This window comes from Microcebus murinus, chromosome 8 (assembly GCF_040939455.1).
Source record: "Microcebus murinus isolate Inina chromosome 8, M.murinus_Inina_mat1.0, whole genome shotgun sequence".
Classification (NCBI taxonomy): domain Eukaryota; kingdom Metazoa; phylum Chordata; class Mammalia; order Primates; family Cheirogaleidae; genus Microcebus; species Microcebus murinus.
This window is the reverse complement of record NC_134111.1, coordinates 33,558,566-33,574,553: the sequence shown is the minus strand read 5'-3', so window position 1 is coordinate 33,574,553 and position 15,988 is coordinate 33,558,566. Positions and strand designations below refer to the sequence as shown.

The following is a 15,988-nucleotide window of genomic DNA, read 5'->3' as shown; positions in this document are numbered from 1 at the left end:
GCTTAGAAATAAATATAGTACTGATTAATAACACTGGTACTTTACCAGGTCTATACTACCCTGTGCTATATCATAACTCACTTCTCCCCTGACTTTTTCTGGTGTAACTGCTGTGAGTCTTTCATACAGTATCCTGTGATGTTACTGGCATTCATGTGGTGTGTATATACCTATTATGGGCTATTGGCCTACAGCAAATAAAGGGTTACATTATTGTGATATACCATGTCTTTTTACTGATGTCCCTTTAAAGCAAAAATTCATTAAATAACTTAGAATCATAAAAATGAGTTAAGACTTATCACTGCAAAAAGAGAATTTTTTTCTTTAATTGCTAAGAGAATTCATTGTGAACATGATGGCATATGTAAGTCAATTGCTGTCATTTTTATAATAGCACACTCCAATCTTAGAGTTGCTATAGATGTGCTTCTCAGCACATTATGGGTAAAATATTGTCAATCTGGGTGATTGGTAATCAGTGACAAGATTTTAAACACAAATACTGCAAACTTGGGTGCTAAAGTTAAATGGCAATCTTAGGTTAAAAGGAAGTCATTCAGATGATCCAGAAAAATGACTGTTCATTGTTTTTATATTGTTGTGGAATTGAAAGAGTGAAATTAAAATTTTTACATACAAAACATTAAGTCTCTTGAAAATACATTGTTCTTGGATCTCAGTTTAAGAAACACTGAGCTGATGGAAAAGGCACACATTTCTTATCAACAGAATATACCAAAAGAAAGCCTTTCGCTTTCTACATTATTAGCTTTATCTTACCACTCCTTGTTTGTTCTCTACATACCATTTCAAATAATCAAGTAGAGTTCTTGCAGTTCCAAAAATGCCATGTTCTGATTAGACCTCTGCAGTGTTGTACATTTGGTTCTCTCTGCCTGGAAAGCCCTGTTGAAGGAGGCAAAAGCATTTAGAAAAGAAAAGGAACTTCACTTGCAAGGAAGGTTTACAAGGGAGTCCAGGCTTTAGAAAGGTTAGCTCCTCATATTAAAAAATAAAACAGATATTTTAAAGAAAAGTCTACAAGATTACCAAGTTTTCTGAGTTTATAGTTTGTATGTTCATGGTAGAAATAGCAGTTTTCTCAACGATTATTATATCCATAAAGGACATCACTTACCTTCAGCTATTGCCATAGTAAAAGCCAGCAGGCGAGTAGTTTCTATTGAGTCAGTACCTTAAAGAAAAGGCTCAAGTTTTGATTTATTTTGAGACCTAAAACTAGATAGGATGATCTTGTTTTTCATCTCAGTATACAAAGTTTTTCTATTTCTTTGTGCTTTATTTTCTTGCTTATGGCTGCAGGGTAAAATGTCATTTTTATTTCTACAGCTTTAATTTCCTTTTCCTCCTGGCGAGTGTCTACTTAACCTTCAAAACCCCTGTCAGATTTTGTATTGTCCAAGAAGCTTTTAAACTCTTCCCAGCTTTTAGATCCCAGTAGAGTTAGGAGTTCCCCTCTTTGTGCTGCTGTAGCTCCCTGAACATACGCAACAAAGGTTCTCCTACTGTATTGTAAGTCCAGTTGTCCCTCAGTATCTGGGGGGGATTAGTTCCAGGAAACCCATGGATACCAAAATCCATGGATAGTTGTCCTTGATATAAAATAGTATAGTATTTGCATATAACCTACACATATCCTCCAGTATACTTTGAATCATCTCTAGATTTTTCCCAACTCTTTTTTGATTTAGGGCCTGCAGATGTGGAACCCATAGATATGAAGGGCTGACTATACTTTTTTACATATGTCTCTCCTTCTAGATCAGTTGATTCTGAAGAGGGTCAGCACTTCCCTGGGTGGCAGGAAGGGTAAGGAGAAAACAAATTCCAGAAGGTGTAAAGGAAGGTTCTTAGTTGGTAGGGGAGGTTGTTAAACACTGCTAAATTTTTTTAAGAGATGGAGGTCTCACTGTGTTTCCCAGGCTGCAGTGCAGTGGCTTTTCACCGGTATAATCATAGCATGTGACAGCCTTGAACTCCTGGACTCAAGCAATCCTTCTGTCTAAGCCTCCCGAGTAGTTGAGATTATAGGTGTGCACCACCATACCCGGTTTTGCACTAGATTCTAAATTTCTTGAGGGCAGATACAGTGTCTTAATTATCTTTGTAACTTCAGTGCTTAGCCTGAAGGTATTATTTTCTCTATGTCAGGTTTTTATAAATGTTAGCTGAATAAGCAGTTTGTTGAAGGTTAAGTTTATGTCCCTTACACTTACATAATTTTTTGTTTTTCACTTAGTTGTAATTTCTTTTTTAATATAAAAAGCTCTAAATATAAATGCCACATTGAAAATTTTCCATAATTAACAAATGGTTTGTGTAAAATTACAGTGCTAATTATCTTAATTTAGGAATTGAAAATTGAACAGTATTTTGTGCTGTAACATTCCATAGAAACATCTCATAGTGGAGAGAACTTAGAGCTGGGAAGGAGTTGTCAATTTGGTTGTTTTGCCTGCTTTTATGCTTCATCGAGGAGTTTGCAGTAGTGTTTGGGAGGGGAATTATTCTACATTAGTAGGGCCACTATGAAAGGCTACACACACAAGTGTTGATAGGTTCAAATAAAATCCATGGATCCATTTCACAGGTTTGGGTTCTCTGGTTTTATATAAAAATTATTCAGAGTTTCAGCTTTCCTTTCTAAAATGGAAAGTTCAGTTTAAAAAAAAAATGTAAGATAATTTCTCCTATCTTACATAGGCATTAGCAGATGTGATATCTTAAAACCATCAGTGCATCAGTTATTTTCTAAGGGTTTAAGAATTTGAATGAAATATACCTCTTTCATATCTTTGTGGTATTCGTTAGATAAAATTTTTCAGAATTATAGAAGTTAATTCACCCTTAAGACTCATCCTTAAGAATGCCTGTTCAATAAGTCAAATTTTTGGAAAGGAATAGATGAAATTATCATTATTTCCAAATATTTTGATTGTCCATATAAATAAACTTCAAGAGTTCAGTAGACAAACTATTAATATTAAAACTGATAATTCATCAGAGTTGTTGAACATAAGCTCAATATACAAAAATAAGAGTATGCTTTTAATAACTATTTAGAAAATATAATAGAAAAAATATCATTTTCAATAGTAACAAAAATTATATAAATGATCTAGGAATGAATAAACTTAACAAAGATATATGAGGCTTTTATGGAGAAAATTATAAAATTCTTTGAAAGACATAAAAGAATATAAATGTTTATATATCACATATTTATAGAAATATAGAGATGTCATGTTCATGGTGAAGAAACTTTAATATTGTAAAGATTTAATTTTTCTTGTTATATAAATTCAGTACATTTCCAATTAAAATTCCAACAGCAATTTTTTCCCAGAGAACTCAAGAAACAATTTAATAGTAATATGGAAATGTGAACATGTGCAATAAATGAGAAAGGATAACATAGAGGAAGGTACTGTTCCTGACAAGTATCAAGGCACATTAACAAGTTGTGGTAAATAGATATATAGACTATTCCAACAGAATGGAATCCAGAAATAAGCTTTTGGAACAGATAGCAGCTTACTATTTGAAAGATAGGGTATCATAAGTTAGAAAAAATGATGGAGTATTTAATAAATTTTGCTGGATGGATGGTTCTTTTTATAGTACAAATAAAATTTGGTTCAGTTTCACATAGTACATAAAATTTCATTCCAGATGAATTAAAGACCTAAACATGGGAAAGGGATAAAAAAGAAAACCTAAAACAGTAGACAAGTATGTAGGAGAATAGATTTAGGAGTTCAAGGGTTGAGAAGGGTAAAAGTATAAGCCATAAAAGAAAAGATTGCTAAAATCGATTGTATAAGGGAAGAAAACCACCTTAAAAGAAACTATAAACATATGGGAAAAGACAGTGACTGCCTAAAAGGAGGTATTTGCATAATTCAGGCAATTTCTATGTAAAGAACTTTTACAGATCCATGAAAAAATACAAATGATTTAGGGGGAAAAGAAAAACAGGCAGAAGATACCAACAGAACACTTACTTGGGAGCTTGGGAAATGCATACAATAAAGTATAATTTCCCTCCTATCTGATATCAAGTGTTGGCTTGGACAATTATCCAAATATGGGGGAAAATGACATTCTCACATGCTACTAGGGAAAGGAGGAGGGTGAATTTTCACAGCCACTCTAAGGAACATTTGGCAATATCTAGTAAAATGAAAATGCTTATAATCCTGTGGCCCAGCAAGTTCATGTCTGAATAAGCCTAGAGAAATTGTTGCATATATGCTCTCAAATCTGGGATGATCATACCTCAGTTTTTTTAATGGTGAAAGACTGGAAATGACCTAAATGTCTGTCTGTACAGGAATGGATAAATGTGGCATATTTGTATAATGGAACTTAAATGTAAAGGGGATAAATAAGATCTGAAACTATTAATATGTAAAATTAAAAAGCTCTGTAAGTATTAATATCTGTGTTTTATCAGTTTCTATATGGGGTTGGCTATAGATACATGTAAAATAATGAAAAACAGACTGGCAGGAAGACTACCAGTTTTATGGTGTTGCAGTAAGATGGATGTGGGCTTGGGACTTGGGGTCATTAGTACAGGAGACTTCTGTGTTATCTATGTTTTTTTTTTTTGAAGCCCAGAATCAAATATGACCAATTGCTAATGGGTTCTAAATTTAGATATGAGGGTATGGATGTTTTATTTGTACTTTTCACTATCTTTTATTAACCTTAAGAAAAATGACAAGTATAGCTGGATGTGAACTAATATTTTCAAAGGAGGCTAAATTTAATTTTTGTTTCAATTCCTCTTGACACTGATGTACTAAAATATGGAGGAACAAATGATATTTTTTGCACTTTATTTTTAGTGATGCCAATTGGTGGAAAGGAGAAAATCACAGAGGAATAGGACTTTTCCCATCCAATTTTGTAACAACTAATTTAAACATAGAATCTGAGGCAGGTAAGTTAAATCTTAGAAAATGTTAAATCTGTTGACTTTGTTTTTCACTTGAATTTTTTGATTCAGTTTTGAGTATAAAGTAGATTGGCATTTAGCTTTTGCTTTAAATCATTTATTTATAGGCATTATGATTGACCTATTTTTGACAAGATTAAGGGGTTAATTTATCCCATGTCAATCCCAAGAACTGTCTCCTCATATTTTGAATCCTCTGAGAGTTAATGTACATAGTTATCAGCCATGAAGTCATCTGTGACCATGTAGATATTTAAATCAAACTAACTGTATAGTGTAAGAGGCAGTTTGTATCTGTTCTGTACAAAGAGTAGATTTTATTCTTCATTGAGACACAGTGGTGAAGAGGGGAGTTGGAGGGGGGACGGCTGGATGGCAAGTGCCCAGTGTGAGTACACACTCAGGATACGAGCACTCCTAAATTTTAGACTTTTCCTCACCTTAGTTTGATCTTAGGGAAATTGGGACAGTAATAGAGTATTAGGTCATTAAATATGTGATGTCCGATTTTGAATCACAAGTTTAGTTTGTTATATCTCAAACAAAAAGCAGTACATATTTCAAACTATGCACCTAAAATATTGACAGTGTTGCCATCTTAATGGTAGCTTGCTCATGCCAGCAGCAAATAAGCCTGGAAAGCCAGTGGTGATGAAATCACAAAAGGTGTTACTGTAGCTTGTTGAGAAGTGATTATTTTTCCTTGCAAGAAGTGGTCCAAAGCCTGGAAGAAGTGGTAGTCAATTGGTGCCAAGTCTGATGAATACAGTAGATAGATGACAGAGAGTTTCCAAGTCCAGCCTCTGTAGTTTGAGTAGTGTCATTTGTTTGACTGTGGTTGAGCATTGTCTTGCAAGAGGATTGGCCTATCTCTGTCTATCAGTCTTGACTGCTTAATCGCAAGCTTCCTTATCATTTCATCCAATTGGTTGTGGTAGACATCTGCTGTAATTGATTGACAAGGTTTCATGAAGCTGTAGTGGATAATACCAGCACTGGACCACCAAACAGACATTAGCTTTTCTTTTGGTGAATATTCACAATATTCAGTTTTGAACTGTGTTTTGGCACTTCATCTTGCTATTGTCAAAAAAGGATCAATTTTTCATCACGCCTAACAATATGGTGTAGAAATGGTTCACCTTTATGTTGTGAAAGAAAAGAAAAGATGATTTCTGACACTTGTTTAATTCATACGGTACCCATCTGTCCAGCTTTTTTACCTTGCCCATTTGTTTCAAATGGTCCAATATTGTTGGAATAGTAGCATCAAACCTTGCTGCTATAATAAATTCACACGTAGGTTGAGATGGATTCGTTTCCACTACAGCTTTCAGCTCATCATTATCCACTTTGGTCTCAGGTCATCCATGTGGCTCATTTTCAAGATTAAAATTATCAGAATGGAGCTTCTCAAACCATGGACATACTGTGTGTTCATTAGCCACATCCTTCTCAAAGGCTTCATTGATATTTTGAGCTGTCAGTGTTGTATTGGTTCCATGACAGAACTCATATTCAAAAATAACATCAAGTTTTGACTTATCTATGGTTTCATAAAAATTGCTCTAAAATTTTTTTTGAAAGATAATCACAAGCCAAATGGTGTGTTTGAAAGACTGAGGATATACCTTCACAATAAAAATAAAACAAGAAATGTCAAAGTGAAATGTCAGAGATATCAACCGTCAAACTTAGTACTTAAGGAAATCGGACATTTCATACTTAATATAACCTAATAGTATAATCAAGCCATTAAGGTTCCTGGTTTAGATCTTCTGAACTTCACTCAGTTCTGCAGCCACAGACAGCTCCCCTCAGCCACTGTCAGCCATGCTGAGAAAGTATTCCATTTGTTTTGCAGGTAGAGATGTGGGGGCATCTGAGTATAAAGGAATATCTTATGATAATACTAATGCTGATAATCAGAAATAAAATAGTTAATGGTCTTTGAGTACTCATTATATGTCAGGCATTGTGCTAAATTCTTCATACTGTATCATTTAATTCTAGTAATTCTGTGAGAGTGTTGTGTTGTCACCCTGTTTTACAGATAAAGAAACTGGGATTGAGGTATTATGTGTCTAGTAAATGATAGAGCCAGGATTTGAAGTCAGTCAGTCTCACTTTAGATTGTACTTATACTGACTCACTGAGGGATGCATTAATGCTAATCCTTAACTAGTTCTGGAGAAAGAACTTAAAATGAAAGCTGTAAGCAACATGCGTAACATTATCTTTGTATGTGTAGAGTGATACATTCAGAAAAGTGAAGTTGTGAGAAGTGGCTACTCACTGATTTGAATACTGTGTACTTTGCCACTATTTATACTTTTATTCTTCTAGTCTGACTCACTGAGTAGATAGGAATATTGGAAACACCATTTTTAATAACTTGGTAGACCATACTCAGGGGATCCTATATAGCAATTTCCGCTAGACATAATATGCTGGAGAGTATTACAAGGAAAGAGTATTCTGGGTTTTCAGTTTATCCTTGTGTTATGCTGACCTCTGTTCTTTAGGACATAATTGAAAGTTAGCTACCATATTTTAAATAAATGGCTAACTATTGGGATTTAAAAATTCTTTGGTTATATAGATTTTTATTGTAATTTTATTTATTTATTTTTGAGACAAGAGTCTCGCTTTGTTGCCCAGGCTAGAGTGAATGCCATGGCGTCAGCCTAGCTCACAGCAACCTCAAACTCCTGAGCTCAAGCAATCCTTCTGCCTCAGCCTCCCGAGTAGGTGGGACTACAGGCATGCGCCACCATGCCCGGCTAATTTTTTCTATATATATTAGTTGGCCGATTAATTTCTTTCTATTTATAGTAGGGACGGGTCTCGCTCTTGCTCAGGCTGGTTTCGAACTTCTGACTTGAGCAATCCACCTGCCTCGGCCTCCCAGAGTGCTAGGATTATAGGCGTGAGCCGCCGCACCCAGCCTATAATCTTATTTTTACCAAAGTTCACTTTATTAAAATACAGTACATTTAACAGTATTCCAGGAAAGATTTAAATAGTTTTGTATATTATTCGTAAGCTACTTCTCTTCATGAAAGACTTTTTTGTTTAGTGTTGGTTTTAACTATTATCAAAGCTAGGTTAAAATCAGGGTTTGTTCATATAGGAAATACAATATTTTCTTTCTTTTTTTTTCAGACATGGTCTTGCTCTTGTTTCCCAACCTGGAATTCAGTGGCACAATTGTAGCTCATTGTGACCTTGAACTCCTGGGCTCAAGCAAGCCTGCTGTTACAGTCTCCCAAGTAGCTGGGACTACAGGCGTGCACCACCACACCTGGCTACTTTTTTTCATTTTTTGTAGAGATGAGGTCTTGCTATGTTATCCAGGTTGGTCTTGAATTGCTAGCCTCAAGCAGTCCTCCTGCTTCAGCCTCACAAAGGGCTAGGATTATAGGTGAGAGCCACTGTGCCTGGCCTAGTAATTTTTTTTTATCTAGAAGGAAGAGTATAGAAGGAACTCACAAATGTAACTTTGAAATTAGCTAAGTAGATGATAATCTATTCTTGTATATTTATTCATCTCAGTGATAAAGCTTAGTTTTCAGAAAATGCCAATAATGACAGCGTGTATTAATATTTCTCACTTGTTCTACTAGAATGTACATTCCAGGAGGGTAGGAATTCTGTTTTATTCACTGCTGGTGTATGTATAAATGCCTAGAATAATGCCTGACACATAATAAGTGCTAAAAAAAATATTTGTGACACTAATGTATGAATATTTGTAAAAACATATATTGATTATATGAAATGTGATGACTATTTAAAGGGCTTCCAGTTTTTTTCTTATGGACAATCATGGGCCACTTATAAATTAATGACTAAAATTACCAAAGTAAATGCTGAGGAACTTAAAGTTTACTTTGTTTCTATAGCAGCTGTGGACAAATTGAATGTAATTGATGATGATGTGGAGGAAATTAAGAAATCAGAGCCTGAGCCTGTTTATATAGATGAGGTAGAGTCTTTCTTTTGCTTAATAGTTAAACTGTCAAGACTTTTAAAATGTATTATCCTTGAGAATGCTTGGAAAGAATAATTTTATATTCACTGAAGTTAAAACTCTTTTGAGTTTTTATATTTTTTTGTTTTAATTTTATTCTTCAACTTTCCTGTTTAAAGCCACTTTGAGTTTTTAAAGTGTCCTATTACTTTTTTAGGATAAGATGGATAGAGCCCTGCAGGTACTCCAGAGTATAGATCCAGCAGATTCAAAACCAGACTCCCAAGACCTCTTGGACTTAGAAGGTACTTAGTGAATATTAGAGATTATTTTAATGTTATTTAATATTTTAGCTGTCTCATGTCTTGAGTTTCTTCTGCCTTGTGTTTGCTTCTAGAGGTTAGAAATCTCTTAGTGGAAAACAGACTAATACAGTAAAAATGGTAAAAGTATTACTTGGGAGGTGGTGTTATAAACCTTGGTCTCAGGTCAAGAGACCTTATAAACCTGTATATCCTTTTCAAGAAGGAAGTCTGTATTTCTGTAGGCTCACTGGTGAAATTGGCTAGAAATATTTGTAGTCCAAAATAAGGATATAATTACAAATAATAGCATATTCAGTTGAGTAAAAAATGTTAAAAATCCTTATTCCTATTTAATTCTCTTGTATCTTGACTTTAAAGGTTAAAATTACACATGATCAGTGTTTGTAAGCTGATCCATTTGATGCATGCTGATGTGTCTTTTAGTCTCTAAGAAATATTGAGCAATTAAAACATGTTTTATGCTTTTTAAAAAATTCTTTAAAAGAAATATCTCTGATAAATAGATAATTCTCAAAACTTTATAGAAGAAAATCTGATTATGAATATAGAATATAGTATTGTGCTATTTATTGTAACAGTGTTCATATTTGTAAATACACAAAATGTTTTATTTTGAAATGTCTTAAATAAAAAATGTTTGTTTCTAATCTGCATATGATTGCATACATCCTGTGGTTCAAGTTCGCTTTACTTAGCTAATAGTAGTTTTCTAGATATCTTTAAGACTTTGAGATAACTCCAAATTTCACAGTTTGTAAACTTAATTAGTAGTTCCAAGGAGAACATGGTGAAATTTTTATTTTAAAGTTGACCTTGCCTTTGGTCACATGATAGTAATATGTAGTAGCAATGGTACTAAATAGTAGTAAAATGAGGTATTTTATAGTCATTTCTCTAGCATATACTTAATCTCTATGTATTATGTATGCTGTTGTATTTTGGTGCTCTGTTGTTAAATATTGTTAAAATTGGCTTAAACTGGATTAAGTTTCTAGAATTGTGTTTTTGTGTTTACAGATATCTGCCAGCAGATGGGTCCAATGATAGATGAAAAACTTGAAGAGATTGATAGGTGAGATTTTTCATGCAAAGAATGAAAGTATAGTTTTATTAGGTTTCTTGTTTTTTTAAACTAGGGAACGTTTTTGTAGGACTGTACAATCTATTGAAATTGGTTCTCAGTTTCCCAAACTGTTACAAACTAATAGAAAGGTGGTGCTTTTTATTTTCGTAGCAATTTATTTTTCTCATGGCCGTATATTAATAGTATACATAGAATCATGGACTCTTGCTCTTATCACACCAATCTTTATTTTCTTACTTGGGCTGAAATTGAGGGGAAAATGAGTAATGAAGAATAAAGTAAATAGAGAACAAAGGGGGAACAGGGATGTTAGGCAAGAATTGACTTGTTATGCATTGAGAAGCAGTATTTATAAAAATTTCAAATGAAACTTTCGTAGTGTTTGTGAAGTTAAATCCAGTGCAACACACCTTCTCTTCTCATTTATCTTCCTTGTATTTCCTGTATTTCTGTGGCCCTTTTAATTTTGTTACATTACCTTTTTTATTCTTTAGAAATGGTAGCTGTACCTAAGGGTAGACTTTCAGGATTTTGACTTGGTTTTGCCCCCTTCTCTTATTTTTAGCTTTCTATCTGAAGTCAGAGGCAGAAACTATAGTGAATGGAAGATAAGGGATGGGTCTTAGTATTAATATTTCATCATCATCCCTTCCAATGCCCTACTTTTGAACTACAAAATAAACTACACAATAAGAAGGGATTAGGTAGGACCAAAGGAGTAAGGAGAACAGGAACTACTTTACTTCTTTTCTGCCTCTATCAGAGAAATGCTGTAGCAGCAAGACTTTTCCCAGTCACTGAAAACTATAATCTTTGCTCCATGGGGCATTTTTTAGAAATTTTTTCTGTTTTCTTACAGAAATGAAAAATAAATCACGTGGAAATTAATGAAATAGTGGTGGTAGTTGTATTATATTTTAGAGAAAGCATTAAATATGTACTTATACATCTACTTTGTTTCAATGCAGGGATGTTAATGGTTAGTGAATAATAAAACTGGAAGAGTTTAAAAGGAAAAATATTTGGTATTATCATAGGTGTGGTAGGACTACAATTATTCTAAACTTTTCTGGAGCTTAAAAATAGTCTACAATAGGTCAGGTGCAGTGGCTCATGCCTGTAATCCTGGCATTCTGAGAGGCTGAGGCAGGAGGATCACATGAGGTCAGGAGTTCGAGACCAGCCTGAGCAAGAGTGAGACCCTGTTTCAACTAAAAATAGAAAAAATTAGCTGGGGCATGGTGGTGCATGCTTGTAGTCACAGCTACTTGGGAAGCTGCAGCAGGAGGATCACTTGAGTCCAGAAGTTTGAGGTTGCTGTGAGCTAGGCTGATGCCACTCTAGCCCTGGGACAGAGTGAGACTCTGTCTCAAAAAAAAATTAAAAAATTAGTCCTTGTCCTTTAACTCTGCAATTTCAAGCCCATACTAAGTACATAGGGATATATGCAAAGGTTAGCTCTCAGGGTACTCATCAGAATGTTGTTTATGACATCCAAATGTGAAATAGCTAAAACAGCTTTTGTTATGAGATTAGTTTAAAAAAATTAATCACCCCTTGGTTTCCATGGTGGAAGTCACCAAAAGTCCCTGTTATGAAATGACATAATGTTTGCATATAAACTATGCACATTCTCCTATACTCTTTTTTTTTTTTTTTTTTTGAGACAGAGTCTCACTTTTGTTGCCCAGGCTAGAGTTAAGTGCCGTGGCGTCAGCCTAGCTCACAGCAACTTCAAACTCCTGGGCTCAAGCGATCCTCCTGCCTCAGCCTCCCGAGTAGCTGGGACTACAGGCATGCACCACCATGCCCGGCTAATTTTTTGTATATATACTTTTAGTTGGTCAATTAATTTCTTTCTATTTTTAGTAGAGACGGGGTCTCGCTCAGGCTAGTTTTGAACTCCCGACCTTGAGCAATCCGCCCACCTTGGCCTCCCAGGGTGCTAGGATTACAAGCTTGAGCCACCGCGCCTGGCCTTTTAATGAATTTTTAAATTTCAGTCATACTGTACTTCACAGAGGCTCTGGGCCTTGCCCGACTACTTTTTTTTTTGTTGCAACAGAGTCTCCCTCTGTCACCCTGGAGAAGAGTATGGTGGTGTCGTTGTAACTCACTGCAACAACCTCCAACTCCTGGGCTCAAGTGATCCTCTTGCCTCAGCCTACTGAATAGCTGGGACTACAGGCACAAGCCATGACACTCAGCTAATTTTTCTATTTTTAGTAAAGATAGGGTCTCACTCTTGCTCAGACTGGTCTTAAACTCCTGAGCTCAGGTGATCCTCCCACCTCAGCCTCTCTGAGTGCTAGGTTTAGAGGCATGAACCACCATGCCCAGCTGCCCAACTACTTTCTTTACTGAGATTTATATTTAAGGCTTGGACTCTTACCTAAATTGAGAAATTATTTTTTAATCGAGTTCTCAACAGAAACCTACAACATTTAAAACTGAAGTCTCTCAGCACCAAAATTATGAATTGATTGCATTTTATGAGGCATGAAAAGACTTTTCCCTAATATTATGAAGTCATGTCAGCATGGCTATTAGAAGAATTAATTCCTCCTCTCAATTTCTGTTTGTGAATATTCTTTCATTATATATATGTACAAAAAGAACCTTTAAAAATATGCATAGAAGATGTACTAAGTTTCAGATGTAATTTATTTTGGTAAATACATGCTTTAAAAGTAGAAGAGTGTTAAGTGCTTTTCTTCTACATCAGGAAGCATTCAGAACTGTCTGAATTGAATGTAAAAGTCTTGGAAGCTCTGGAACTGTATAACAAATTGATGAATGAAGCACCAGTATATTCAGTCTATTCAAAGCTCCACCACCCTCCAGCACACTACCCTCCTACATCATCTGGGGTTCCAATGCAGGTGAGCATGTTTTCTGAGAACAGTTTTCTAAATTACAAACAAGTTTGAAATTAAAAGGAAATATTTTAAAGCATAGTATTAAAATTTCTGTGGTCCATGAATAAAATTATAAAGCTTATCTTTGGTAGTTTCAAGAACTATTGGCTAAGCAATTAATGTTCACCAGAGCAAATCAGATACTGATATTTCACAAATACATTTTAATTTAGTTTTAATATGAATGAAAAGACCATTGAATATGTGAGGGGAGTTCTGGTTCTTTATGTGCATTTGTAAGTATAAAGCTTATATCTTTTATGTAAGTATAAGTATAGAGTATAAATCCTTTGATTTAGGATAGTGCCTGACATGTCGGAAGTCCTCTGGGTGAGGTACTGATGGCTGTTTCTGCTGCTCAACAAGAAGATTTAACATCTCTTTAAAATTTTCTGTCAAGATTTTTTTACTTACATGATTATTAAAAGGCTTAGTTAATGAATTTCTTTTGTTCTCAGAATATGCTTTATATTTACTTTTCTTTAGATGCATGACTTAAATTGTAAAAAATTTATGCATAATAAAGATACAATGCAGACTTATGAGGTGCAGATTCTATAGCTGTCCATGAATAGCTTCTTTTTCCAGTACTTTTCACCTTTTTGTACTTGCCAGCTGAAGTGAATAATATTAGTATCTCCATTCTGAAGCCATTTTCAAATTTTAGCCTATTAGCGAATGAATTCAGAATAAGCTTGGATGAGCAAATTGATGTTAACTTATGAAAACTGGTATGTAAAAGTGTGTGTGAAGGAGACACCAAGGAGAAAAGGTAGAATGTGGGTGCATAATTTAGATGACTTGACACAACATAATTGTTAAGTAAAAAAAGAATAGTTACTATGGTAACTGTCACATCAGACAAGATGCATTTATCAAATATGCCATGCCTCAAACTTTTGAAAATTACATGTCAGAGTAGGAAGGGTTTCTGGGTGAAAAAGACAGCTGGAGTTTATTCAGTATTGCTTCTGTTTTCAAAGAGTTGTTTGCTGCCACTGAAAGTGGAACAAAATAGAAATGTCTGCACCATTGTATGATAAAACTGCTTCTTTGTGTGCCTCTAAAGGGTTGTCGTTCCTGTGTCAGGTTTAGTTACATTCTATTTGTAATTTGAGTTTTGCTAAGCACACTTCATTTCTTTAAATAGTTACCTTTTTATCAGTTTGATTCTTCAAACTGATATCTACACTCTATCTACACTATTCACACATAACAGTATTTGAAGTAGTCAAAAGTTCCTATGCTAATTGGACAAAAATACATCTCTACTAGAAGCAGTTGGAGTAACACACCATTAGTTTTATCAGTGTAGGCCATGTATGAAACCTTGTCAGTGGATTGTTACATGTCTGCTGAGGAGGTAATGTGATTACACTTAATGTAGTTTATTTGACATTTCTTGTATTCTAAATTTTTATTTGAATAGTCTTCACTTTAAATCAAAAGCTTAATTTAAAACTGGAGCAATGATCATTATTATATGATATTTATTAAACATGTGCATTGTTTTGATGCTGTATATAGAAGGCAGTTAGTAGACCTTGTCTTTAAAGAGCTGCTACCCTGAAAATTAAATAAGGCACATATAAGTGTCCAAAGAGATTTAGACCATTTTTGCTATTCCTGAGGATACATGTTCTCTTTTACCCACAACTCTTATTTTTGTCCTGCTTATCCTAAAGGTAGGAAATAAAGTAGTTATTACCAGAGAGGTCCTGGCACCCTGATACCATTTCTTTTTCAACTTTTTCTTCTAAGTTTCATTCTTAGGATGGAGAAGGATGAGTCATCCTAGGATGGGGTGAAGAAGGTCAGCATTCTTAAACTAACTTGAAGGGGTGGTGGGTTTTCCTTCACGGGAGTGTATAGTTTTCTGTGGCTCTATAGCAAGGCATATTTACTGAGTAATAGGCAACCTGGATAGATTCCAACCCATTACTTAAAAACACACCACCTATTTGCCTCCCAACCCCTTATAAAATAAAAGAACCAAGCAAATCATAAATTTCTGTAGATTTGGCACTGTGATTTGGAAGTTCTCCACTTTTTTAGTTCTAAGGTGGATAGATTGGTGGAATCAGATTACTCCTGGAGAACTGTAACATTTTCTTTCCTTTAAGTCCTTTAAAGTTTTAAATATATCCTTAGGGAGATATTTGTAAGATCAGTGAGTCCACTTTTTCTTTTTGGTTAATAGACATTCCCAGTTCAACCACATGGTGCAAACTATATGGGTCAAAGCATTCACCAAGTAACTGTTGCCCAGAGCTATAGCCTAGGACCAGATCAGATTGGTCCACTGAGATCTCTGCCTCCAAATGTGAATTCCTCTGTGACAACACAGCCTGCTCAAACTCCATATTTAAGGTAAGTTTTTGGGAGCGGTGTTTATTTCATATTTATATATGTTAATTTTTATAGACTTTCAGAATGAGAATATATAGACCCTTATTAAGGTGAAGTTGTAGAACTGCCCATTCATAATCCCATGAAGTGAATTGGTGTTGCCCTTAGCTTTGCTGGCCACATTGAGTTGGTTGCCTAGGTTTAAGCTTATAATCTGGGTCTCTGGGACAAAATAAAGCTAACTGTCCTTTATGGGGACTAAGCCCATGATGTGCTTAGCACTGTGGTATAATCAGCCTAGTGAAATAGTCCCAAACATATTTATCTGCATGTACTTCTAAAAATTAGAAA

The 15,988-nt window shown here is 34.8% G+C and overlaps 1 protein-coding gene across 3 annotated transcripts in view; it reads left to right on the top strand.

Moving 5' to 3' along the window:
* STAM2 (signal transducing adaptor molecule 2) overlaps positions 1–15,988 on the top strand; it is a 44,657-nt gene that overhangs the window by 26,968 nt on the left and 1,701 nt on the right. For 2 of the 3 annotated variants that reach the window (XM_076005539.1, XM_020288449.2), the window contains 6 exons: positions 4,878–4,972; positions 8,893–8,975; positions 9,178–9,265; positions 10,304–10,358; positions 13,096–13,252; positions 15,489–15,658. In XM_076005539.1, coding sequence (XP_075861654.1) covers positions 4,878–4,972; positions 8,893–8,975; positions 9,178–9,265; positions 10,304–10,358; positions 13,096–13,252; positions 15,489–15,658 — 648 coding nt within the window. The remainder of the gene's footprint in view (positions 1–4,877; positions 4,973–8,892; positions 8,976–9,177; positions 9,266–10,303; positions 10,359–13,095; positions 13,253–15,488; positions 15,659–15,988) is intronic. The other variant, XM_076005538.1, reaches the window with a different exon arrangement.